Source organism: Armigeres subalbatus, chromosome 1 (genome assembly GCF_024139115.2).
Source record: "Armigeres subalbatus isolate Guangzhou_Male chromosome 1, GZ_Asu_2, whole genome shotgun sequence".
Lineage (NCBI taxonomy): Eukaryota > Metazoa > Arthropoda > Insecta > Diptera > Culicidae > Armigeres > Armigeres subalbatus.
This window is the reverse complement of record NC_085139.1, coordinates 26,005,605-26,032,851: the sequence shown is the minus strand read 5'-3', so window position 1 is coordinate 26,032,851 and position 27,247 is coordinate 26,005,605. Positions and strand designations below refer to the sequence as shown.

Below are 27,247 nucleotides of genomic sequence, written 5' to 3'. Positions count from 1 at the left end.
CTTATTTTTAAATAACGTCTTGTAATCTCGAACACCATATACACATATTAGAATAAATCCAATTTATTATGTTACTACTTCAAAGTTGAGAGCGCAAATCTTGGCTCGAGTTGTCGAAGCTTTGGGCCCAGACCCGAAAACAATGGATGGCCAGGAAGCAACTGAACTGGTGCTGCTTTCTTAGCTTGGCTCGTTGTCTTTCCATCATTATCATCGTCATCATCATCGTGTCGTCCTCCTCCTGTGAAGTAACTGAGCCAAAACAGCCAGCCGACCAAAGGATCAACGGTTCGGTTGGTCTATCGTTCGTTCGGATGAAGGATGATGGCAAGTCATTGGGAGACGGAAGCCCACAACGAAGCACGAGCAGCACACGCTTGGCATACTCGCCAGGCTGGATGTGTGCCACTGTTGGACGAGATTTTGGCTTCCCACCGCACCGATTCGGAGCGCACAGACGGGAATGATTTGATGGGGAGCTTCTGAGAATTGTGGGTGTGGTTTATGTTGTCAAAATGTTAAGGATCTTTCGTCGAGGTCGTTCAAGTGGGTTAATCACTTTAATTAGAACTCCGAGTGTGGACGGTTTGGCACTGCATGGATCGAGGGAAATGGGACACTGAGGCATACAGAACATGATGTTATGCCTTTCATATCTGTGCAGTTCATGTTTTTGTCTCACCATTTTTGGTGTTTAAAGTTAAAATGATTTAGGGGAGGCGAAACAGAGAGTTATTTACTCATAGCACCTCGGTCTGATTGATAAGCGGCACAGCCTTGATATTATTGGCGCCAACATCTATCGTGACGCTACGTCGACTCTAACCACTGTTTAAACTGCACCTCAAACTATCCGTCATCAAAAATGTTCGGTAACGACAATCGTCTTAGTACGACCTAGAGCGGCTAAAGCAATCGAATATCGCAGTTGGATTACTTGCAGAATCTTGAAGTTTCATGGATGGAGCCCGGATGAAAGAATCTTAATGGAAGATCATTACATAGATCGAAAATTGAAGCAGCATTTCGAAAACACTAAGCTACTGAGAGCACAGGTAGTGAGGTCAACTTAGCGGAGCGGAGGCTACATCATCAGTTTAGTAGACGATGGAAGGAACTTTGAAGGAAGGGAACGCCATCCAACAGCTCAAAAACAGTAAAGTAGCTAAAAAGGATGGTAATCGTGTGCTCAACGAGATACACCTTATATAAAAATGAAAAAAAATAGTGCCAATAAGAAAAAGCGATGGGATTAACACCAAACTGAATGCACGTAGAAAAGATAATTTCCAAAAACAAAGCATTTTTCAAACATAAATACTGTTTTTCACAGACACCCGTTCCTTGTAGTTTTATATTTTTTGGTTTTTTGCTCAATGTATGCCCCAGTTCCTACAGGATGTTCGTTCCTGCAAGTGCGAATGCTTGTCTGTTTCCTCTTCGCTCCGAGCAGCTGTCTACACGTGACGGCAACACGTTAATCCGCCCAGCTAAGCTGCTTTCGTCCGCCCTGTTCTCCGGGGTGTTTTGCTACTCGGTTCGGCCCCCACCCACCCGCACGAAAAACTGATGCAAAACTTACATTTCCCCAGAGGGGCGGGATGGAGCTCGCAGCAAGCGGGAGAAGAGACCGTCGCATGCAGGCAACCGCTTGGGTTCTGCATTTTTGCATTATTTTTGTAAGCTCCGCCGGTTGCTGGTAGCTGTGTTTACGGTGCAATAACTCAGCGAGACAGCACCTGAACCGGAATGTTTATGCATCTTTGTTTTCCCAGCGCGAGAGTGTATTGTGGAAAACTCCAGCAGCGGGAGCGATTCGTTAATTCGTTCGTTGGAATGTTAATTCAGCTTCCGTACGTTTGCAAATTTGCTCGCAGCGGAAAATCGACACGGACGCGGAACTGAGCTTAGCTTCCATTAACTCCGCGAGCTGTTGCCGAAGAATCGTGAGGAGCTTTCATCAGGTGGTATCCGGTGTCCTGTAGGGCCATTAATTTAAATTTAATTTTGCATTCACCCAAGCCACGTATAATTCATATTTATTGCACCAACTTTATTTTCATCGTCATCGTTGTCAGCCCTGACGTCGTCGTCGTCGCCCGGTTGGCCTTGCCGCGCGCTTTCGGATGAAGAGCTTTTGTTTGTGACCACCGAGCCCGCAGCCCCCTATATAAAGGTGGATCTCTGCCGGAACGACCGCAGCTGAGGCCGGCTCCGGTGGTTCATAAAAGCAAAACCGAGCAAGTTTAAATTTACTTTTAATTTATTGTAATTTTTATACCAAGCGAATGAGCACTTGAACGGCCGTTTCAAAAGTCGAATGAAAATTAAATAAAAATATGATCACCTCTCGCCGTTTTTTTATTTGGGGTAGGCTTGTTTAGCTTTGGCATAATAAATTGAGTGCCGGATAAATCCTTAATTTCAATTGAAATCTACCTTTCTGAAAGTTATTTCAGTTTGTTGGGGTGAATTGCTTATGGGTGGTTGGCGGATACAAAGTTAGGATTAAAAAGTTGAAATTAAGTAAAATTAAATCTTATTAAAGCATATTAATTGTACCCTTTAATACTTATATTGGCAACGATTGAAAAACGTACCTAAATCTCGAAATCAAAATTTAAAAAACATCTTTAAGACTAAAGGGTGTGTCGGAGTTTAACTGTCTAACAATTTTTTGAAACGTTTCTGGTAGGTTTTGCGAAACTGATAACACTGGCAATGCCATATGCTTCCATACAGAAGCAATTAATCTAGATCCAAAAGTGTTGTGAGGAGTCTGTGGCGTGAATACTGAATTGAAACTTGAAATTTATAATGTTCCGACCAAAGCCCAATATGCAAAGTCCTGATAAAACAGGTTTCAGTTGCGTGGCTTGTGATCGTCCGGATGATGCAGAGTCCCAAATGGTTTTTTGTGACCACTGCCAGCAGTGGTACCATTCCGGCTATGTTGGCGTCACAGCAGAAGTAAAGGACATTTCCTGTTGCTGTCAAAAATGCAGTGGACTTGGAAGTGATGACTCCGGTTCGTCCGAGCTGCAAGAGGAGTTGAAGAAGCTCGAAAAGGAGAGGAAGAAGCAGAAGCGGGAACAGGAAAGAGAGAAGATTTTGCATCGGAAGCGCCTGGTGGTCCAACAGGAATTGTTTGAAATGCGCCAGCAGCTGGAAAAATAAAAACGGGACATGGAACTGGTGTTCGAGAAGGCACACATGGAGGAGAAGATCGCCGAAGAAGAAGAAGCCCACCAGAGGAAACTGGACGAAATGCGGTTGGAAATGGAAGAAAAGTTGCAGCAGTTGAAGCTGAAGCGGAAAACAGAAACGGCCGATGGAGAAAATGCGTTCTAAAGAGCTGTTGGTGGTATTATGGTTCGAGGTTCAAAAAGAGTCACAAGGCAGATTACGAAATTGGAGCATTCGAAGCTGGGGGAAAATCCTAGAAGAAAAAGTCGGTAACGAAAAGCCTGGAAAAGCGGATGAAGCAATTACGAAGTTTAACGATCCGAGAGAAGCCTACCACAAACACTCGACACCGACAATTGCTCGGAAGCTCGCACCAAAGTCGGTTGGAGGATCATCAAATCTGCTGGAAAGTTTGCTGGAAATTCGACGCCTTCCCAAGCAGCACAAATTGTTTCACTGCTGAACATTTCACTGTGTTGCAACTATTTGGAAAGAAACAATCTTTGCGTATGTGCCATCAAATATAACTCTCGTGCAATCTAAAAAGCGCAAGAGGTGGAGCCTACGGAAACATCCTTCGATTGCAATAAAATTGCAATAATGTTGCAAAATACTACAGCTGAAAAAAAAATAAAAATAAAAAACTGGATTCGATTTATGGATCTTGTGATTGATAATCCTTCACTCTACCACAGCACTATTCATCACTTCGAAGGGACTGCATGCTGACTCACCATAAAAACCATACGATTATGAAGTTTTGTACTCGGGTTTCCTGATACTTGATTGCACCATCACAGGAAAAAAATGTGAGTTGTCAAAACGTTGAACGATGCCAAATTAAACATGAAGGCACATTCAACTTATCTGCAACTTAATTTAAACAAACAATAAAATTTTGAAAGACGCATTGAAGTTACATGGTAAAAAATATGCAACTTAATGATTTTGTTTCGTGTTTGCAACATGAAGCGCAGTATTCTTTGTTTGTTTGTTTCCAAATGTCAAACACGTACTGCATTGCAATTTTATTGAAACATTGATCACAATTCGAACGTTTTTGACATCTTGATGCAACATTTTCGTGCTTTGATGTTTTTCCAATGCCTTTAATGAAACTGAATAGAAACAAGGTGCTTTTAGGAAGATGTTGCGTGTGCTACTTGGGTTTCGGACATCCAGGGGTTCCCAAATGGGAAAAGGTGAAGGGTATCAAGAAGTGGCCGATAGCGGAAGAAGAGTCGGAATCTGAAACGAGTTCCGAAGAAGTAGAAGAAGAAAAGTCCGCTGAAGAGGTGGAAAGCCAAGAAGAAGGAAAAGAAGAGGAAGAACGATTCATCGAGGAGGAAGAGAACTCTTCGGAGAAGGAAAAGGGTGGAGGAGAAAAGTTCGGAGAGAGAAGAAGAGAAATGGCAAGAGAGGTCACGTCAAAAGCAAAGACAAAGTTGGTAGCAAGAACCGACGAAGCCGCAGATGTCCGCTTGGAAGTTCCTGTCCAGGAAGTTGCCAACTTTTTCTGGCAAGGTGTTCGTCAGTAGGTTCGGGACGTCGTCAAAGGCGTGCGGCTTTTCCGACGGTGAAAATTTGGCTCGGCTACAGGAGTGCCAGAAAGGTGAGGCGCTGGAAGCGGTCAGGAGTAGCTTGCTACTGTCGAAATCAGTCCCGAAAATAATGGAAACGCTGCAGATGTTGTATGGGATACCTGAGCGTCTGTTGAACGTGCTGTTTGCAAAAGTGCGCAACGCCGCGCCTTCCACTGGTTGGACCGGTTGGCGAGTTTCATCAATTTCGGCGTGGTGGTCCAACAGCTCGCTGACCATCTAGAAGCTACAGGGTAAACTTTGCACTTGGTGAACCCCATGCTTATTCAAGAGCTGGAAGAGAAGCTGCCTGCAGGAACGCAACTGGAATGGGTACGATACCGAAGAAAAAGCAAGGTGGTGACGCTGCGAACGTTGTCCAATTTCCTATCACGTATAGTGAAGGATGCAAGTGGCTGCCTACGGAGCAGCATCCCGGTCCGGAGAGCTTGGTTCGACGAAGGATAACCCAAGAACCAGAGCAAGCGAAGCGTATATTCACGCTCATGACGCGATGGAGAGTATAAATTCGAGTCCGCCTGCGAAGGAGAGAAGGCCGTGCAGGATCTGTGGAAGAGTAGATCACCGGATCCGTAACTGCTATAAGTTCCGTAGACTCCACTACAGTGAGCGATGGGAAGCGGTTCACAGATGGAAGCTGTGCCAGCTGCATCTGAACGAGTACGGTACTGTCAGCTGCAAGTTAAATTTTGTTGCAAACATCGGCGGGTGCAAGGAGCGCCATAATCCACTTCTACATCCACTGAGATCAGTGGCCGGTTCGAATTGCAATATCCACGCTATTCAACCAAAGCCATCCGTCATTTTCCGTATGGTGCCTGTCACCCTGCATAGCGGAATCTACTTGGTGAATACTTTCGCCTTCCTGGACGAAGCTTCTGTACATTGGTGGAGAAGACGCTTATCGACCGACTGAGAATTCGTGGTGTAACGTAGCCAGTACGAGTGACGTGGATCACTGGATTGTCAAGAATCGAGAAAGATTCACAGTGCGTAAAATGTATATCTCAGCACGAGGATCAGCACAACGCTGAGGGGTGTGTTGGCATCGCTACCACCCGTCATTGAGAAACCCTGAGTTGTGCGCTCCCGGCGCACGGTGCATCCGCTTCGCAAACAACCGAAGTTGTCGAGGCAAAATGGTAGCAGCAGGGTAGCAGCATGGGCGTTAATGTGTGTGAGTATGTGAGCGGGAGAAAAAAGGTAAACAAAAATAAACCGTGAGTAAAACATAAACAAAAGAGGAAAATTATACCGTAGTGAGCAATCGGCAGTGGAGATTTTTTAAGTCGTTTGAAGTATTGAATAATGAAATCGAATCCGCGGTATAATGTGTTGCAATCGTAGCATATCAGAGGTGAGGGTGATTATCAGTGAAAATCGTGTAAGCACTGAATATAAACACATTTTTATTCAAGATCTTGGAAGGCACTGTTAGTCCGACCGTGAGCCGCCATGCCTGTAGGGAAAACAGAGGATTACTGAAAAACTATAAAATGTGAGTAATAATATTGGAAATACCTGAAAAGAAAAGTAATAGTGAAACTTGTATCTCTCTTTGTTTGTTGTATTTAAATTATAAATATAGTTTCAAGCTGTTGGTTAACCAAAACACTGCACTGGACATTGGTGTTATTAGGGTGGTTCAAAAAGGAACTGTGGAACAAACTGTGTAAAATGAAGCACACTGCTGTCAAAAGAGTTTCACCAGACAAAAAACATCGCAGCAGTTTCTATTCCAAAACAGTAAAGAGAGGATGATTCAGATACAAAACTGTCAATTTTAGCAATTCGTAATTTTCAAAAATAAAAAACATCTAGCTAATCCACTGGTTTATTACTGCTCTAGATTATAAGTCTTGTTGGCTTATTCCACTCTTCAAAGAATCATTAGTGTGTAAGTGTTACCTTCTTCCACTACTTTCTAACATTATTCACTTTCCGATAGCTGCATTATAATTTATAATTCTTCATATATTGAGTTTGGCACTCATTTGTGTGTTGTCATGTTGTTTGATTTTTCCCAATTCGATAATTTACCGTAATTTTTCTAATTTGTCAAAATTCCCAGTTTACCATTTTTCTTCTTCTTCTTATTGGCATTACATCCCCACACTGGGACAGAGCCGCCTCGCACTTCCACAGTTATTAACTGCGAGGTTTCTAAGCCAAGTTACCATTTTTGCATTCGTATATCATGAGGCTAACACGATGATACTTTTATGCCCAGGGAAGTCGACACAAATTCCAAACCGAAAATTGTCTAGACCGGCGCCGGGAATCGAACCCAGCCACCCTCAGCATGGTGTTGCTTTGTAGCCGCGCGTCTTACCGCACGGCTAAGGAGGGCCCCTTACCCCTTACCCCTTACCATTTTTAGTTAGATTCAATTATCCAAATGCACTCCCTCCAGAAAGTATCTAAGTAAAGAGTAACGTTTGATCACCATCAGAAAATTACTCTACGTCAATGCGTCGCTTTCTTCGGAGGTGATCGGCAGGTACGTCAGCTGACGGTGGATAACTAATGCTTCTGCTTCTACTAATGTTTCGTCATCCAGCTTTCCATATCTGTTGTACGGATGTCTTGATCGAACGCACCATGTTTTGATGACGTCCATTACCATTCGCTAAAGTCGGATGCCGCCAGTAACTCACTTAATCGACACGCCATAAAATGCTTATTTTTGCGATGATCAGCACGCAACCAAGCTGGAACGGGAAGGGCCGTTTGGTCGAAATTCTTCCGGACGAAAGCCATTTGGACTGATATGAGTTTACACGCTGTTGCTCCTCCCTTCCTCTTCATACGAAAGCTTGACAGAAGTAACCAAAATCGTCACTAAAATTGACCTCCGCTCGCATTCAAATTTAATGCTGTATAAAAAAAATCTTCATTTCTGCCATATCTTAACGGAACTGTTAAATTCGTACTTTCGCCTCTAATTCTTTCTTCAAGATGTACGTCTACGTTTGGTAGATGACATAAGCATTTTCACATTATTGGATGGCTTAGCCAAAACTGGCATTTGGTAAAACTACTCACTTCTCACATTTCATTCCTCATTTATCAATTGTCACTATGAAAAGCGAAATGAGAAGTACGTAATGAGAGGTGTGAAGTACAAAATTAGGAATAATGAGTGAAAAGAGACACGTCTTACATTATCGGTCGTGAAATTAGTTCTCTGATCTTGGAAGATTATTTCATTTCGCAAATTCAAGTAGGCTTGATGTACCAGTAGTGGCAATAGCACCAATTGTCGCACTAGTGCTTTATATGCTAAATGGCCAGATAGTTGGACGGCACAATTTACGATCAAGAACCATGATACTCATTCAGTTCTTGTAGAATTAAATACAGAATGTTATGCTGAAAACCGCGAGAAGATTAGAGTTTGGCTGAAATTTTGGCCAGAGCATCAGGGCATCAAAGGGCGGAGAGGGCGGCCCATCAAAAAAAATTGAAAAAAAAATTGAAAAACAGTTTTTCCCATAATTTGAGCCACCCTAACCCACATGCCTTTTTCTTATTTTTTAAAAAATAGTTGTTCTTATGTATGGCGACAATTGGTACACCCACCCTAGGGCTACGCCACCGGGGCTAGTGCAAATCTGGGGCTACGCCTCTCAGCAACTTAACTCGTGACCAAGTGTAACATTGATACAGTGCATTCGTGTGATACGCGATTCAATGCGCGACTGGTATACCAAGATTACCAGACTCAGCAAGAGTAATACCAAACAAAATTAACCTTGCGTCTCCATCGAACTAAGTGACCGCGTAGCAAACAGTCAGTGAAGAGACTCAAACGCTGTGAATCAACAAACCTTATAGTGAGATAGCACAATAGTTTTTGAGTACATGAATCTCGCAAAAATCGATAAACTGTCTGATAGTATCGCTTTCCTTATCCTTGATCCACCGCTACGGGGAAGGCAGCAGGTGACTGTCCTACGAACAAAAGTTACCCAGGTGAAAAATAAATACTAAAGATGACAAAGCTTCTCGATGGCTCGGAAGTAGAAATTAAACTTCATCCGGTTTTGAACAAAAGTCGCCGTGTTATATCGAGTTTCGATCTCATCCGGAAGGGCGAAGAGGAAACTTCTAATGCATTGCGCGATCAAGAAGTCATCGCAGCACGATGAATTCTAAAAAGTGGCAACCCGCTCCAGCTGTCATCCTCACGTTCAACCAATTAATTTATCGCGAAAACGTGAAAATAGGCTTGCCGCGAGTAAAAACACGTCCCTATATTTCACGAATCTTTCATTGTGCTTCCAATACTTCGAATATGTCTATCCGCGAGCAAACTGTCCGAACCGTAAACTATGCTACAATTGGGCGGGGTTCAGCCAAACCGCACCGATCGGCTTTTCGACTGACTTGTGATGTTTTGAAGGTAAAAGGACAACGGAAATAGTTTCATATCAATTAAGGCGTACATTTGCAGTAGGATATCCTTATATAGGGTTGAGGAATATCCGATACGATTTGCGTTCAATTAAATCTGCTAAACGAAACTTTTAGCAGAAAAATCGGTAATTTTTCGTTGGCGCTTGGTGCGATTTGGCTGAACCCCGACCAATTGTTCGAAAAATCACGAAGATAAAGATGAGTGTTCAGCTGACTCTTTTTGTCTCAGTTGCGAAGCACCTCATCGCCCCAGCAGTCGACAATGCGAGATCTACAAAAAATAAGTACGTTTCATCCGCTTCTAAATTAATGGAAATCTATTCTGCATCGAAGCCTGGAAAAGAGTCCAAGCCGGAAATGAAAGCTTCGCGCTGGTAACAGCCCAATCTAGACTTGACCATGCGAGATTGATCGCGATGGAAGCACAAATGCAAGATAAACTGGACAAAATTACAAAGCTAGAAGAAACGCTGAAGGAGAAGGAATCCACGGAAGAAAAGCTAAACCGAATAATCGAGCGTAAATTCAAAATTTTGATGCACAAGTTGAGAATATTAAAAAAAAATATTTCAACAATGCGCAAAAACGGCCAGAATCATCGAACAATGAAGCTGATCCAGAGGAAAACCGTAGAAAAACTAAAAACTAACCAACAACGACAGAACTATCAACAGCAACAAGTCAAGAATCAGTCAAGAATCTCATCGCCTCCCAAAAATGTCACAACAAATACAAGTCCCGTAGTCACAAGGCAAACAGCAGAAAAACTTTCACAGCAGGATGCAGATTTGTCCGACTCTGAGATGGTGAGCACAGAAACATGTTTCAATCACAAGCCTGGATCATCATCACTGTCTCGGAACCAACAACCCCATGCACACTAACATCACACGCTGGTTTGGGGCGCGAGAAAGTGCTTTGCCACCCCACTTCCAATAGAAGCGCAGCAGGCAGGGGAATCTATCCTGGACACATTACCCCAGCATTGACTGTGAACCCTTCTCTGCGGTCAGTAGTATAATATCAGAAATCCAATCTGAACAAATTACACTACCACTATTCTTCCCCTGTCCTCAATTCATCATCACAATTCCCTAACCAAACAAACACTAGCAACATCTAAGCATTCATCGATCAAGAAGATGAATCTCCACGAGAAATTTACCAGCCGGTGCAACATGATTTTCAAGAGACCAAACCATATGCTATCCTTAACAGTCGCAAGACAAACGAAGAAGCAGTAGCCCGATCCAGCGGGGTGGGGTCCGTAAATCCCTTGAAGAATTCGCACCAGCACTGACTATAGATGATCAAATTCCTATAGCGACAGCTGGTGCTAGGAGACTTGCACCTTCTCAGGCAAGTAAACAAGAATATCCTATGGAACGATCCTTTTTTGCTTAACCAACCTCCTCTACTGAAAGTTATAATCTGCTAGATATCGTCCACCGATGAATGCAATGAAACCATCACGACCCAATGGATCATCCGTAGCGTATGGAGCAACTACGCCGAATTCCGGAAAATCGCCGATGAACAGCAGTCTTTAACTATATGCATCCAAGAAATGATCGATCCTCAGAACTAAAGGATTTTCAGGGAAAAGGAAACAGCTATGGCGGAACAAAGAAGCTGGCGAGAAAATAAAGATAAGAAGGAAGGCATTATGGAAGCTAAGAAAAATGAAAAATGATGACCCCGACAAAGCTGCGGCCAAACAAAAGTTCAATCTTGCAAAGTCGGAAGCACGAAAATCTGTAGACGAAGCAAAGCTTTTTTTTGTGTCTTTATTAGCGACACTTTCAACCCAAGGCTGTCTCGTCTCGTACGAAGCAAAATTAAAGTCCTGGTCCGAGTTCCAAAAAATCTTCACCAGCAGCTCATCCACTTCCGAGCTTTGGAAAAACTGCCAAAAACTTAACGGCAGAAAGAGATCTAAAGGGCCCGGGATTATGTCGTTCATTCTGGAGATCCTTCAACAGTAGCAAATCATTTTGCACACTTCTTGAAGGAAACTTCTGCTACATCTAGTTACTCCGCGAAATTCTTGACAAAGAAGCAACTTTGTGAGCAAAGCGAAGTAGTTTTAAAAACTAATGAGGCATCTATTCTGGACGATGAATTCTCTATCCAAGAACTTGTTCGAGCCTTAGAGAACGTAAAAGGATCATCAATCGGATCGAATGAAATTGGATATCCGATGCTGCAAAGGTTTCCTTTCCATTGTAAGGTAAGTCTCTTGAAAGCTTATAATGCGATCTGGAACATGGGATCGATTCCTGAAAAATGGGAGGAAAGCATAATCATAGTACAGACCAATCTCACTAACGAGCTGTGTCTGCATAATAATGGAACGCATGGTGAATCATAGACTCGTTACACCCCTAGAAACCCACGGAATACTCCACAATCGACAGTTTGAACTCGATGAGGTGATTACAGATGCAATCTAGTGATTTTATTTAAGAAAAAACTAATTCGACTCATATGACTCACTAACTGCTCGAAGATATCACCTGTCGTCGTTACCAAGACTGTCACGGTTCCGGCGACCGTTCTTCCGCCGCGCTCTGGAACACTGCTTCTCTGGATCGCTTCACCCGTCGCAGGGCTGGTGTTCGATTATCGAACTTGGTGATGCAAGGTCGTTTGTTAACGTACGACCGGTTCAGCGCTTCTGGGAAGGCTTCACAATTTCACTTCACTTCTCTTCGGGAGGAGTTAAACCTAGCATGCAGTGCGACAAATATTACAAAACGCCGTATCAAATATTGAAAAAATGGGCTAAAGGGATAGGATTTCAAATGTCGCCACAAAAATCAACCACAATGCACTGCTGTAAGATCAAACGCCACAAAACTGGCAATTGGATATTCCAAAAGTCAAGCCAACAAGGATACTTGTCACACTATTCGACAGAAACTGTACGATAAGAAAATTATTTTGAGCTTTTTAGTGGAATGTTTTCACCTGTCATAAGACGAGTTTAACCAATCCCATTAAATTCCACCACTTAATTGTATCTTGACAGATACCTATTTCGACCTCAACAGTAAGGCCGTCTTCAGTGTCTCGTACTTGACTCGTCTTATGACAGGAGAAACTGTACGTTTGATCAACACTAAAAGAAGATTGTTCCAGCAGACTAAATCTACTTAAAGGCTTATCCAGGATCGCTGATCGTAAGAGTAGCCATCGGGAAATTAAGTACATATGTACAGTGAGTGTGTTATTCCTCGCGAGCGAAAGAAGGAATATCTATTTGGAAATCAGTGGATGATGCAATTGTATTGCGCTTTGCTACGCTTCTATAGCTTGCTCGGAAAGTAAAAACAGAATGGTGCGGGCTGGTTCGGTCGTCCAAAACGCGATCCTCCATAGTTTGCATATGACATGAGTAGTGTGCATGCTCGGTTCATAGACACGTCGAACGATCTGGTATCGTTGTGTTTTGTGCGGTCCAAAAGTAAATCAATTGATATGTATTTGATCGCGTTCCAGCTCGGTGTGCAGGTAGTTTGTTCTGCTTTATGCGGCCGGGGGCTTCTTTTCTCTTCGTCGCAGAACCATGAAGGTAAAGAGTGCAAGTTTGTTCGTGTTTTGTGTTGGACGCAGTACGGTCGCGCGGCTATCGAAATGTCTGATTCTGCTGTGTGGGCGACTAAATGGAAAATGAAACAATCAGTTCAGTACAGCTTTGTTCGTGTTTTGTATTGGACGTAGAACTATCGCAGATCGCGTCCAGACATGTTTTTTTCCGTAAACAGAATAATCGGCCGGTCATTAATGTTTTGTTCTGCTTTGTGCGGTAAGCAAAACTATCTCCGAAATTTTGTTCTGCTTAATGAGGCCTTTAATACAAATTTTGAGTTTTGTTTTCATCGATCAAACTACATGCTATACACTGCAAACCGTTTACAAAACGAACCCAGTCGCACTCCCTACCCGATACATCTAACATCCCAGTGATTTCTCATGGAAGTGCAGATGACTCGTCGGCTTCTATCAAAGCAAGTATCACGTCCACAATTTCCTACATATTCCCTAATTGACCTTCATTCGGACACGGCCGGCGCTGGTATTGCTTATTTTGGGTCGCCAGTTCTTACCAAATTCTCTGAGTGCCTTCTGACTATATGAGGACGTTCCAATAATTAGGATAAACCCGTTCGGTCGTTGTTTCGCTGACTAGCTGAACCGATCCCTAAAATTACTTTCTAGGCGAATAAATGAACTCGCCCTAAGAAGACAAATAAATAAACTCGTCTGGACAATAGAATCGTACACGTGGTCTCCCAAGTGAAGTGGCGCTTAAACCACGTATTCAAGGGCGGAACAGCCCTGCTAGCTACGGTCTCATTTCTCACTTCTCACTGCGAAAAGTGCGAAGTGAGAAGTGAGACATGAGAAATAAAAAATGATGCTTATCACTCGTCTTACGTCAGGCGTCGTACTTCTCACTCCTTATCTTTCACTTTTTGATTCTCACTGTGAAAGTTGAGAAGAGCTAACCCAGCCAACACAAAATCGCATATGCTAGCGAATAATGGGGCGAACACAATGCTGCGTCATCGCAGACTTCAACTTCATCGCATATGGCCGGATCCATATGCGATGAAGTTGAAGTCTGCGATGACGCAGCATTGTGTTCGACCCTTAAGTGTACAAGGTGGAGGCGATATAGGCGCATTCCTCCATTTAACTGCGTGCAAAATGCACGTATATGGCCTCCACTTTGTATATTTATTCGCTATAATATACGATCTTGTGTTTGATGGGAAATGAGAAGTGAGACGCTTTACTTCTCACTCATCATTTCTCATTTAGCACTTCTCATTGCGAGAAATGGGAAGTTTGGAATGAGAAGTGAGAAATGATGAGTGGGAAGGAAGAAGTGAGACTTCTCACTGATCACTCCTTATTTCTTGCTTCTCATAAAAGGTAAGTAACGTGAAGCGATAAGTGAGGCGTCTCATTTCTCATTTTGCACTCCTTCCTTTTCACAGTAAGAAATGAAAAGCGAGAAATTCTCATTCCTCACTCCTTATTTTTCACGCTTCCTTTCTCACTCATCATTTCTTACTTCTAATTTCTCACTTCTGGCAGTGAGCAGTTAGAAATAATGAGTGAGTTTTTCCTGTGAAAAGTGAGAAGGAATAATTCACTCTTATCATCCATTATTTTTACTTCTCATTTCTCTTTTTTCGCAGTAAGAATTGAGAAATGATGATTGGGAAGTGAGAAGTGAAACGTTCAATTACATATTCGGCCAAATGACCTATTCATTCAAATGACCATTCGGCCATATGACCTATTTTTCCATATGACCCTTTCGGTCTTCCTTGGCCGTATGGTAAGATGTGCGGCTACAAAGCAACACCATGCTGAAGGTTGCTAGGTTCGATTCCCGGTCCAATCTGGGAAATTTTTGGGTGGGAAATTTTCTCGGCTTCCCTGGGCATAAAAGTATCATCGTGTTAGCCTCGTGATATACGAATGCAAAAATAGTAACTTGGCTAAGAAATCTCGCAGTTAACAAATGTGGAGTGCTTAATGAATACTAAACTGCGAGGCGGAAATGTCCCAGTGTGGGATTTAATGCCAATAAGGAGAAGAAGAGCGTCTGTTCACCAGGAGGTGCGGCTCAAACAGCGTCTGCCTGGTACCCAGCGGCTGATCAACGAAATGCTGTATCGCGTCAGCTATACCTAAGGTGGCAGTCTCATCAGCGCGATGTAGGTAACGCGACCCCGGTAAGGTAGGTTACTGAAGCATCTCAAATACCACGAAAAATGAAGATAGAAGATAAAGAGAACGTTATTATTGGCAACCGACCCGGCAACGAAATAAGGACTATGATTGGAAACTCGGTACCTGGAATGTCAGGACCCTAAATGAACCTGGACGAGTGAGCCTTCTGGCTCGTGAACTGCAGTAGGAGAAGAAGAAGAACCCTTTGGTCCAAAAGACTATATTCGGCCAAACAACCTTCAGTCTAGTGGACTTCAGCCAAATGACAATTGACTGAATAGTTTTCGACCAAACGCTATTTTTCGTTTCGAGCTAATACTGTTTGGCCAAACGATCAATTCGGCTAAATAGATTTCGACGTAACGTGTAGTTCGGCCAAGTGGCATTCCGTCAAAAAGGCTATCCGCCGGATAAATTTCGGCTAACCCACCCTTCCTCTAATTAAATAATTTCCCGTTGAATTACCAATTTTTTTATTGACAATACAAAGAATTACCCGTAGAAAATACTTCTTACTCTTCCTACCCAATTCTCACTTCTCATTTGGCCTAATGTGTGTTCGGCCTAAGAATCGATCTAATGACCCAGCAACGATTGGGGCATCTCTAAGAAGCGCAGCAATACTCGAATGTGGGGTCTTGAGAGGGTATTGTGGCCTAGAGCAGTTTTTGTGGCAGAAATCGAATCATAATTCCAACTGCAGTTAGTGTCCTTTGGAATTTACGCGAGAACGAGAAATTTTTAGGGAATTCATTGGAAATATTGACATGATATGCGCTTCGAGGGATCAAACGAGCACAAATTAATTTGCTTACCTATCGCAAAAAGTGAAATAAAGTGATTTTGCATAATCCCAACTTGGAAGCAAAGAAAACAATCAACAACAAAAGTCCATTGTGAGCCATTCTACCATAAATGGGCCACTTGTTAGAGAATCCACATCTCCCGTGGCAATTGAAAATCAATTTTCCCTTCTCAGGCTGAGAGCTCTGCGGCGGTGATTTTAAACAACTCATCTGAATTGAATTTTCAGCTAAATCAAACCCGCAAAAAAGTGACCCAAGCTTGCCGCCCTGTTTCTTCGTCTCCTCAGACCCATATTTTCGTTTGATTTAAATAAATAATGAGAAGGGATCAACTGACAACAGAACGGAAGGAGCGAATCCAAACAATGGAAACCGTGCGGTCCTCTCCAGTGGATGTGTGCGCGCGTGATATTCACTCTTCCACTTAGTATTCCGATTGGGTCGTAAAATGCCTCCGGCGGGCCTTCTGCTCGGCAAATGACACCGTCGAGTTCGGCGAAGATGACGCAAGTCAACAGTCTTTTCGCTTTTCCCAATTTAATACTGTGAAACGAGAACGAACGGTGGCACGAGAAAAAAAATCGAATTCAAACGGAAATTCAGCAATCTGGTTCTTGTTTGTTTAGGTTCGCTGGGAGCTTCCGATGGCAGCAGCGAGAGGGACGACGACGTTGACGGCGACGGCCGTCAAATGTTGATGATGCTGATGAAGACAAGCACCGGTAATGGGGGCAATGTGGTGCTGGGCGATACCCCAAGGTCTGACGAAGTCAGCTTAAAAGTCGGTGAAGGGGTCCTATTTGCGTAGTATCTGTTTCCGTCGCAAACGCTCGGGGGCTTTAGGTCTCAAGTCGTTTTCAATTTGAGGACAATTTTTTTCGGTATCTGGTTTTACTGTAAGGTGGTAAGGTTCCAAAGGGTGCCAGTTAATGTGATGACAAAATTACAACTCATTATGGTTACCTTGATGATTCGCGTTGAAATGGTTTGGGAATGGATTTTTGATTGTAATCATAATCAGAAGCGTTTGTAGAAGATTTTAAAGAAACTTGATGAAAAGCCTTGCAAACGTTGATAATCAACTCGTTGAACTTTTGCTTGTCATTTGGATTTTGTTTGGTCATTTGGAACGAGGCCGCAATTGGCATGCAAGAGTTTCGTTCGCCGATTTTCCTGCTTTTGATAAATAACGCAAATAATATTTTGGCCAGCAATCATATATCTTATAAAAAGTGACTCAAGGTGCTTATATCATCTCTTACAAATACATTGCTGTATTCGACATCATATGTTCTTTGCTGAAAACACCAGATGCTGCATATCAACTTCAAGCAGACGGTACCTTATCAGTAATTAATAAGAATGTAATGCAAAAATTACATACAAGCAACTAACTTCCCTTCCCAAGCACCACGAATAACGATGATGATGATGATGGTGATGGGAAGAAACTTTCATGCGGCAACAAGGGTGCAATTTCCACATAGAGTTTTAGTGTAAAATGAAATATGCTGGTTTGTAGCGATGTTATGTTGCACCAGCATGCACAAAACTAATGCAGCACGGGAGTGGCATTAGTTGAAAATGAAAACCCTTTAGTCTTCGGTATATGTTTCCTGCTGGATGGGTGCAGCACACGTGCAGCAGCTCCGTGCAAAGTAAAACAACAGACCTTTGTTGGGCGAGAGAAACGACCAACATCTGTGCGGCGGGTGGTGTTTGCTCCATTCGGCAAATAAAAACAGAGTTTGCTGCTGCATGATGCAACCTGAAGGCGGAAGAATCCGACAAAAGTGCCACTACGTATGCAGGAGGAAAAATGTGCTGTAAAATTACATACCCTGAGTTCTGTCTGTTCACAGCCACTTTTTTTTCTTCACTGTGTTTCCGACATCAGTGGAAGCAAAAAGGAAGAGACAGCATTTGGTGCACACAAAGCAGCACGAATAGACAAACACAGGGGGGAATGGAATTGTTAAGAAACTACATCACACATTCTGGTCTCTTACGCTGCGAAGGCAAGTGAACGTATGTGAAAGTGCACTTGCAGGGTCCCACGTCATGTCATCGATGCGGATTGCAGGGAATGGCAGTGGTTTTCAATGTACTTAAAGCAATTCTATGTGACGATTTGGTCACTTATGTTCCGCATTGAATCCTGCAAATTAGTGATCTTAAAAATCCATTAGGATTTTTGGATGTCTGTATAGATTCCTAAACTGATATAAATATTTAAAAAAAAATTATGAGTTTCTCTGCGACTTCGTGAAATCGTACCACTTTTGTCAATCCCTGCCTTCATATAACTCCGTCCAAAGCGATGTTGAATAGCAGGCACGAAAGACCATCACCTTACCGTAACCATCTGCGCGTTTCGAAGGGACTCGAACTACGCACATCAACCGACCCATCGTCGCCTTGAAAGGGAAGAGCTGTTTGGCCGAATACTGTTCGTCCGAATGCCATTTGGCCGAAGGCCACAAGGCCGAAAGTTATTTGGCCGAATAGGTCGTTTGAAAAGTGAGACGTCTCAATTTTCATTTCTCATTTTTCACTTCTCAAAGTTAAAAGTGGTCAGTCAGAAGTAAGTCGTGAGACGTCTCACTACTCACTTCACACTTTTTATAGTGAGACATCTCACTTCCCACTGTGAAAAAGTGAGAAGTGAGAAGTGAGTAATGAGACGTCTCACTTCGTACTTCGCACTACTCACTTTTCACAGAAAGAAGTGAGAAATAAGGAGTAAGATGTAAACGTCTTATTTCTCACTTCACATTCCTCGCTGCTCACTGAAGAAAGTGTTAAGTGAGTAGTGAGACGTCTCACGACTAACTTCTCACTATTCATTTTTTACAGTGACAAGTGAGAAATAAGGAATGAGAAGTGAGACGTCTCACTTCTTACTACTACTTTCTTACTTCTCTCTGAGAAAAGTAAGATGTGCGAAGGAAGTAGTGAGGCGTCTTACTCCTCACTTTTTGCAGTGAGAAATTAGGGGTTAGAATTGAGACGTCTCACATTTCACACCTCATTTATCACTTTTCAAATAACATATTCGGCCAAATGTGCTTTTCAGCCAAATGTCCTATTCGGCCAAATGTTCTATTCGGCCGGATGACCCGTTCGGCCAGATAGATTTCAGCCTAATGGTTTGTCCAGCTCTTCCCCTTATGCCGAAAGGGTCATTTGGCCGAAAAGGTCATTTGACCGAAATGGTCATTTAACCAAAAGTGTTATTTAGCCAAAATAACGAAACCGAAAGGGTCGTTTGACCGCAAGGGTCATTTTTCCGAAAGGGTCATTTGGCCGGAAGGGTCATTTGGCCGAAAGGGTCATTTGGGGTCATTCCATTCCCCCCTGTGTTTGTCATTCGGTCGAAAGGGTCATTTGGCCGAATATGCCATTTGAAAAGTGAGAAACTTGGAGTGAGAAAAGAGACGTCTCACTACTCACTTCTCATTTCTCACTGCTCGCTGTAATAAGTGAGAAGCGCGAAGTGAGCAGTGAGACGTCTCACTACGCACCTCGCGCTTCATACTTTTCACAGTGAGAAGAGAAAAATTAAGAGTGAGAAGTGAAACGTCTCACTATTTATTTTTCTTTTCTCACTGTGAAAAGTGAGGAGCGCGAAGTGATTAGTGAGACGTCTCACTACTCACTTCGCGCTTTTCATTTTTATAGTGAGAAGTAAGAAATGCGGAGTGAAAAGTGAGATGTCTCACTTCTCACTCCTCATTTCTCACTTCTCATTGCGAAAAGTGAGTAGTGCGAAGTGGGCAGTGAGAAGTAGGTAGTGTGACGTCGACCTATTGTCCTGTTCAGTCAAATGTCCCATTACTTGATAGGGTTTGGGTCACCGTGAACTTTTATATCGTTAAACAACGATATAAATGTCCCATTAGACCAAATAACCCTTTCGGCCTAAATAATGACCCTTTCGGCCAAATGAACTTGCCGGCCAAATGAACATTTAGGTCAAATGACCTTGTAGCACGCCTTAGCGGCTATGGGGTCTCTCGACCTTGAATCCGTAAACGAGCGGCTTATGCGCCATCTCAATCAAAACTGAGGGCCACCCGTCTGTTTTTGTGCCCGCCAAGAATCCAAACCTCAGGGCAGGTTTCTTAATAGAATTCAGTGGATGAGAAATGCACTAGCAAACCCGAACGGTTATGAAGTACTTCCGTTCGTATCGTCGTTCGGTTAGTTACTGTAGCTCAAATTATCTTTATCTCATTTTAAAAACGGAAAAGGAGGGACTGAGTTTCCCTAGCAGTCCAACTAGGAGTAAAAACCAAAAAATACGACAAAAAAAAACACTAACCGAACGACATCAAAAATCTTTAGTACCTAGACATTACAAACTCATCGCATTTGGATTGAAAAACATTTATTTTTGTAGGGCAAAACGGCAACGATTAACAAGCATGCTTTTATTTGAATTTACAAAACTTATCCTAGGATCATTTCACATCCTCTTTTTCTTTCCTTTCTCTCTACTTTATCTTGTATGTCTACTTCATGTGTGCGGTATTTATAATTTTAGCTAGTTTTTACGTGTGTGTGTCAATTCCTTTACGCATGCGCATTTCTATTCACGGTACCGTGGATGGTTTATGGTGCTCTGCTTTACCGACCTTTTATGGTGTGGCTCGCCAGTCGAAGTGGTATTGCGGCAACTCCACTAAGTGACCGCGAGGTTCGCAACCCGGCGATGATGGTTGGTCTTGCTGACGAACGGTTTACAACGCGTGTCGTTGGACGCTGCGGATAGCAATGACAATCGATGGCTGCTACACAATAGCGGACAGATGGCGGGGCTCGGACAATGACGATGGTCCAACAATGCGGCGTCTCGTGGGACGCGCCACCGAAGCTGGCAGGTAAATGAATTCCCAACGCTCACGGACCAAAAGCCGCAACTCGGAGAGTTTTCAACGAGAGTGCGTGGATCGACGAAAACAGTGGCCGAGAGGACCAAACGGCCAAACGGCCCTTTCGGCCAAATGACTTTCGCCCAGATGGGTTTCGGCCTAGTGGACAAACGACCCTTACCCGTCGGTTGTATACTATTTCGCCGAAAAACATTTCGCGGTGCGACATTCCACGGAGTTTATCAACTCTCCGAAACACATTTCGCGGAATGAACCTTTTTTCCGATAGACATTTCGCGGAATGTACCTTTTCACCGAAAATCATTTCGCGGAATGCCATTTGGCGGAATTCTGTTAGAATAATTATCATTAAAATATTTAACGATTTCTGCTTAATTACAGAAATCTGGGCTATTTTTTTGGGATTTAATGCAAACCCAGTCCGACCCGTACCCGAGAATTTTTGGCATTCGTAAACCCGTACTCGATCCGAACCCGACATAATTTAATTATTTAAGCTCGCACAAAAGTTTTCCCCGGAAAATTCAAACTAGATATTTTCTGGTTCTATTTGAATTGAAAAATGTAAGCCCAAACAACGAACTAGCCTCACAATTAACAAAACTGAATAGAATAATTTTCAGTATTTTATTTTTTAAACTCGTATCCGACCCGCTCCCGATTTTTTTATCTCACAAACCCTAACCCGACCCGAACCCGATATTGTACTAATTTTTCAAACCCGAGCCCGGGTTCAGGTTCGATTCGGGTTGCGGGTTTTAAAACCTGAAACCCCATCATATCTACTGCCCGGTATAAGGCGAAAGGAATTGATAATGTCTTCTTTCAAAGAGCACGTCTTCCCGCTATAAGGCGAAGGTAGGAGTAACGCCTTCTTTAAATGGATGCATCTGCCCGGTATAAGGCGAAGGGAGGGGTAACGCCTTCTTCAAATGGATGCATCTGCCCAGCATAAGGCGAAAGGAGTTGATAATGCCTTCTTTAAAAGAACGCGTCTGCCCGGTATAAGGCAAAGGGAGTTGATAATACCTTCTTTAAAAGAACGCGTCTGCCCGGTATAAGGCGAAAGGAGGGGTAACGCCTTCTTTAAATTGGTGCATCTGCCCGGTATAAGGCGAAAGGAATTGATAATGCCTTCTTTAAAAGAACGCGTCTGCTTGGTATAAGGGGAAGGACTAGATAACGCCTCCTTTAAATAGATGCATCTGCCCGGTATAAAGCCAAAGGAGTTGATAATGTCTTCTTTAAAAGAAGGCGAAAGGAATTGATAATGCCTTATTTAAATGAACGCGTCAGCCCGGTATAAGACGAAAGAAGGGGTAGCACCTTCTTTAAATGGATGCATCTGCTCGGTATAAGGCGAAAGGAGTTGATAATGCCTTCTTTAAGAGAACGCGTCTGCCCGGTATAAGGCGAAGGGAAGGGTAACGCCTTCTTTAAATGGATGTATCTGCGCGGTATAAGGGGCAATTGAAATTTTGAAAACAACTTCTAAATATTCTGGGAGGCCTTCCTTAGCTGTGCGGGAAGATGCGATGCTGCCAAGCAAGACTATGCTGAAGGAGGTTGGGTTCAACTTCTGGCCTAGGAAAATTATCTAAAAAAAATTCGGCTTTTTAGGTATAAAAGTTTCAACGTGTTAATCTCGTGTTCAACGAATGCAAAAACAACGGTATATTGGCTTAGAAACCTCGCAAGTAATAATTGTGGGAATTATCGAATGCTTCTTTGGATCCTGATGTCCATTTTGGTCCTACAAACCAGATACGACCCAAAAAGGACATCAGGCTGACACCGGTGATCGAACTTGCTGGGGGCAACCAGCCATCGGTACTCAAGAATCATAGGGATTTATCCAGCACCTAAGTGGCACCTACGGAAGTTTTTGTGTCCGTTACAGCTCACCAACATCCAACACGGGTTCTTTTGGCAACAGCAGTTGTGATGCTTGAAGATGACATTGGCAATTTCCTGTTCGTGCGCTACCGGATCCGAAAGTAATTTCATAACAGATCGATTGAGTCGACGGTTACAAGTTTACCGCTATCGAATGGATATTTTGGTGTCAGGAATTGAACAAGCGGCGACCAAATTTCGGACTATTCCCGTGAACTAGCATTACTGATTCTTCCAAGGGTCACGGTAAATTTTCCAGCAACTATTATCAACACGGATTCTTGGACATTGCCAAGCGGAATTCAGTTGGCGAACGGGGTGTACTTATTATTGAATATTTTTTCGAATTTCGAAACAGACAAAAAGATTTTCTTGGGGGAACAACTTCCAACCCTTAATGAATCCGTGTTTGGCTGGGTTATCAGCATTTAGCTGCTCCTTCAGCATTTTCATAAACATCTGCTTCACGCAGGACCACAACTGATGCTAAGTGTACTAAGGCTATGATTCTTGGAAGTAGATGCGTGATCAGAAACATCGTACATTATTTCCAGAAATGCTTCGGTTGTAAACCTACTTCAGTGCAACAGTTTATGGTAGATTTACCAGCAGCTAGGGTTACCGTATCTCGCCCGTTTTCCCGCCCGAGTGAGGATGTTTAGTAATACCAAGGTCATCCCACTAGCTACACCCTACCATCACTACTCTGTGAAAAACATCGTCTCCCTCCTGATGTTATATGTTCGAGAGACGGCAATAAATTAAGAGTCTTGTCAGTGTTACCAAGATCATTGAGCCATCAAGAAGTGATGCAGTATTTGGATGTACCTTTATTTGATACCCGAAACATGACTGAAAAAAAAAGGATCGTATCAACTATGCATGATATGATTGGACAATGGGCATGGTGTGGACACGGAGGTAAGCAACGAACTGCCGTAATCTGAAAAAGTGTCGTTTTAGCCATTTTCCAAAAATAATGTTAACGAATAATACACATCGAACTCTTTAACAGAAAAATGAAAAACATGCATGTTGTAAAATGGCGCATACGTCAATTTTTCAGATTACGGCAGCGAAGTACAACAGTTCTTCGATAGTAATCTTGTAAGCACGGTCATACTATACAATCATAGAAAAGAATATGTCAGCGAGGGCCACCCTATCCTCTACTCGAGTGATCTATCGGTCAGCAGCCAGTTAATGACCAGAGTTATTAGAAAGTATTTTAGTTGTAAGTAGAACGCTAGTATAACACCGAGTAGAACACCGACCGGACATCACGCGTTTTACGGAGAAGATTCAAGATACAACGAGTGCTACGCAGATCAATCTAAGGTTGGATAAAATCGATGACCTTTGGGAGAGGTTTGGTGCTACTTTGGTCGAACTCAAATCCCAAAATGACTTTGACGATGAAGACGACGAATTTGAAAGCAGTGTAGTACATTTCAAATGAAATCGATGGCGGAGAAAGATGCGTTGCTTCGAACGCATTGGTTGTGCCGAAACTGTTTTCGACAAGGTCATCAAGCGAAGGATTGTCAGTCGAACTGACTCTGGTTCAGAAAGCAACTTCATCTCTGAGCGCCTGAGTCAACGCTTGAACGTCACTCGCCGAAGGGTGGATGTCTCGGTCCTAGGGATTGGTCAAGCTACTACTAAGGTTAAACAGCGGATTACAGCTGAAATTCGCTCCAGGCTCTCGGACTATTCTCGTAAGATGAGTTTTTTAGTCCTACCTAAAGTCACGGCGAACATACCTACTACTACCATCAACACCAGTGGCTGGACACTACCAAAAGGCATCGAACTTGCTGATCCATCGTTTGGGGTATCTGGTAGTGTGGATCTCGTTTTAGGTGTAGAGTCCTTCTTCGACTTTTTTGACTCTGGTAAAAAGATTTCGCTTGGAGAACGGCTCCCAGCTCTTCAAGATTCAGTTTTCGGTTGGGTTGTCAGCGGAGGATTCGCCGATATTGGTCAAGGTTTGCAAATCAACTGCAATGTAGCAACCATGGATACGCTAGAGGAGCTTCTTTGCCGATTTTGGACTATCGAAAATGTAGAATCGACCAACAATTATTCTCCAAATGAAACGCGATGTGAAGCCATATTTGAGGATACGGTGCAACGCGGCACAGATGGCCGCTATACGGTTTCTCTTCCCAAGCATGAAGACATCTTGTCACGGTTGGGCGAATCTAAAGAGATCGCATTCCGACGTTTTCAAGGTACTGAGCGAAGGTTATCCAAGAACGCTTCCCTAAGAGAACAATATGTTGCATTCATGGTGCGTCATATGCGGAAGGTGGAAGTGGATGAAACTGTCAAACGTTGTTTTCTTCCGCATCATCCGGTGGTAAAGGAGGCTAGTACCACCACTAAGGTTCGCGTGGTGTTCGACGCTTCCTGTAGCACTTCTTCAGGGTTATCATTAAACGACGCTCTACTGGTTGGCCCAATAATTCAACAGGACCTTCGCTCCATCATTCTCCGCTGTTGCACGAAACAGATAATGGTAGTTGCCGATGTGGAAAAAATGTTCCGCCAGGTTTTAGTTTCTCCCATTGATCGACCCCTTCAATCCATACTGTGGCGTTCTTCACCGATAGAGGAGGTAGGTGTGTTTGAATTGAACACTGTTACTTATGGTACGAGACCGGCTCCTTTCCTTGCTACTCGTACACTTAATCAATTGGCTATGGACGAAGGAGAGCGCTATCCGTTAGCGGCCAAGGCAATAGTTGAAGACACATATATGGACGACGTTATCACTGGTTGTGACAGTGTCGAAGAAGCCATAGAATTGCATAGAATATCCGAGATTAATCGAGCGGTCTGCTCCTCGGAAGGTATACGACTGGAAGAGGATTCAACAGTCAAGACGTTGGGATTAACATGGCATCCAAGTTCCGATGTTTTTAGCTTCCAGTTCAAGGTTTGTCCAATAAATCCCAATGAAGTCCTAACCAAACGCCAGGTTCTCTCAATCATCGCAACGTTGTTCGATCCGTTGGGCTTCATCGGTGCAACTATAACAGCTGCGAAGGTGTTTATGCAGCTGCTTTGGAAAGAGATTAGATTGGGATCAACCGTTACCCTCAACGGTGGGTGAGTCCTGGCGGAAATTCCATGAGCAGCTTCCAATCCTCAATGATGTCAGGATAAAGCGCTGCATAATCCTTCCTCAAGCGATATTGGTGGAAATTCATTGTTTTTCGGATGCGTCGCAGAAGGCATACGGTGGATGCCTTTACATCCGGAGTCAAGACAAGGACGGCAACGTCGAAGTGCACCTTCTATGTTCAGCTTCCAAGGTTGCTCCATTAAAACAACAATCAATTCCTCGGTTGGAGCTTTGCGGGGCTTTGTTAACAACTCAAATCTACGAAAGAGTCAGAAAAGCAACAAACTTCCAGGTTCGCACAACATTCTGGGTGGATTCCACTTGTACTCTCAGATGGATTCAGGCTACTCCCTCTACTTGGTCAGTATTCGTCGCAAATAGGGTGGCAAAGATTCAAGCCATTACAGATGGTTGTGAATGGCGGCATGTTCCAGGTACTGATAACCCAGCAGATTTGGTTTCGAGAGGAATCAGTCCAAGAGAAATCCTTCACAACGAATTTTGGTGGCATGGTCCGCAATGGTTAACCCAAAATAAAAACGAGTGGCCAAACCTATCGGATCATGTATGTGGAGAAGAATATGAAGAGGAAAGAAGACGAACAGCAGTTGTCAATGCAGCTTCAACAATTGAGGATTTCAACGAATGGTTCATATCCAAGTGCAGTTCTTACACAGTACTGATTCGTCGTGTCGCAATATGGTTGCGATTGATGCAGTCACTTCGTAACCCAGGGGAGAATCGGTCGACTGGATTTCTTTCTTCGAAAGAGCTACGCAAGGCGGAGTTTGTTATAATACGGAAGGTTCAGCAAGAAGCGTTTCCAGAAGAAATGAAGCTCGTACAGAAGAACGAAGCTGTTCCCAGAAGATCACCATTGCGTTGGTATAATCCATTAATTTGCAAAGACGGGCTATTGAGAGTTGGTGGACGTTTGGAAAACTCTGGAGAACCTGAGGGATTTAAACACCCAATAATCCTCCCAGCACGCCATCGATGTACTAAGTTGATTTTTGAGCAATTTCATCTTCGGTTACTCCATGCTGGTCCACAATTGTTATTAGCATCAATCCGTCAGCGCTACTGGCCATTGGGAGGGCGAAATGTTGCTAGACAGGTGGTCCATAAATGCATGACATGCTTCAGAGCCAAGCCAAAACTGGTGCAACAGTTCATGGGAGAACTTCCTGCGGCCAGGGTCACAGTAGCTGGGATCCACCAGTTGCTATAGAAGTAGGAAGATTAGTCATCATTCACGATAATAATCAACCACCCATGCATTGGCGTATGGGACGTATAATCGATGCTCATCACGGTAAAAACAATGTCTGGCGAATTGAAACGACCAGTCGAGAAGATTTGCTTGCTGCCTGTTCCAGTATCGACAAATGAACATGATGTTTGAGCCAAACCTTCCCGTCCCGTCCTAGTCGAAGAGGATTTTTTCTATTTTTATTTCAGAAACGGATATTTCTGGGCGGGTGAGAATGTCAGCGAGGGCCACCCTATCCTCTACTCGAGCGATCCACCGGTCAGCAGCCAGTTAATTGCCAGTTAATCCCA

General features: G+C 43.3%; 3 protein-coding genes and 1 long non-coding RNA gene across 4 annotated transcripts in view; all 4 read left to right on the top strand.

The window, feature by feature from the left end:
* Nucleotides 1-27,247, top strand: part of LOC134222887 (uncharacterized) — a 636,084-nt gene that overhangs the window by 156,901 nt on the left and 451,936 nt on the right. The gene's annotated exons all lie outside the window — the stretch shown is intronic.
* LOC134206038 (neurofilament medium polypeptide-like) lies at nucleotides 3,187-4,724 on the top strand. Its single transcript, XM_062681721.1, has 2 exons — nucleotides 3,187-3,344; nucleotides 4,334-4,724. The coding sequence occupies exons 1-2, from the start codon at nucleotides 3,187-3,189 to the stop codon at nucleotides 4,722-4,724; spliced, it is 549 nt and encodes a 182-aa protein (XP_062537705.1).
* On the top strand, nucleotides 6,014-6,593 carry LOC134208194 (uncharacterized). The gene is made up of 3 exons (XR_009978538.1): nucleotides 6,014-6,144; nucleotides 6,206-6,285; nucleotides 6,376-6,593. It is a non-coding gene; the product is annotated as an uncharacterized LOC134208194 (long non-coding RNA).
* LOC134206037 (uncharacterized) lies at nucleotides 24,032-25,672 on the top strand. Its single transcript, XM_062681720.1, has one exon. The coding sequence runs from the start codon at nucleotides 24,032-24,034 to the stop codon at nucleotides 25,670-25,672; it is 1,641 nt and encodes a 546-aa protein (XP_062537704.1).

Excerpts from the sequence above, each read along its gene's own strand:
- LOC134206038 (XM_062681721.1), top strand. The coding sequence starts at position 3,187 with ATGGAACTGGTGTTCGAGAAGGCACACATGGAGGAGAAGATCGCCGAA. Across the intron at positions 3,345-4,333 it reads ACGGCCGATGGAGAAAATGC|ATGTTGCGTGTGCTACTTGG; the intron begins GTTCTAAAGAGC and ends GCTTTTAGGAAG.
- LOC134206037 (XM_062681720.1), top strand. The coding sequence starts at position 24,032 with ATGCGTTGCTTCGAACGCATTGGTTGTGCCGAAACTGTTTTCGACAAG.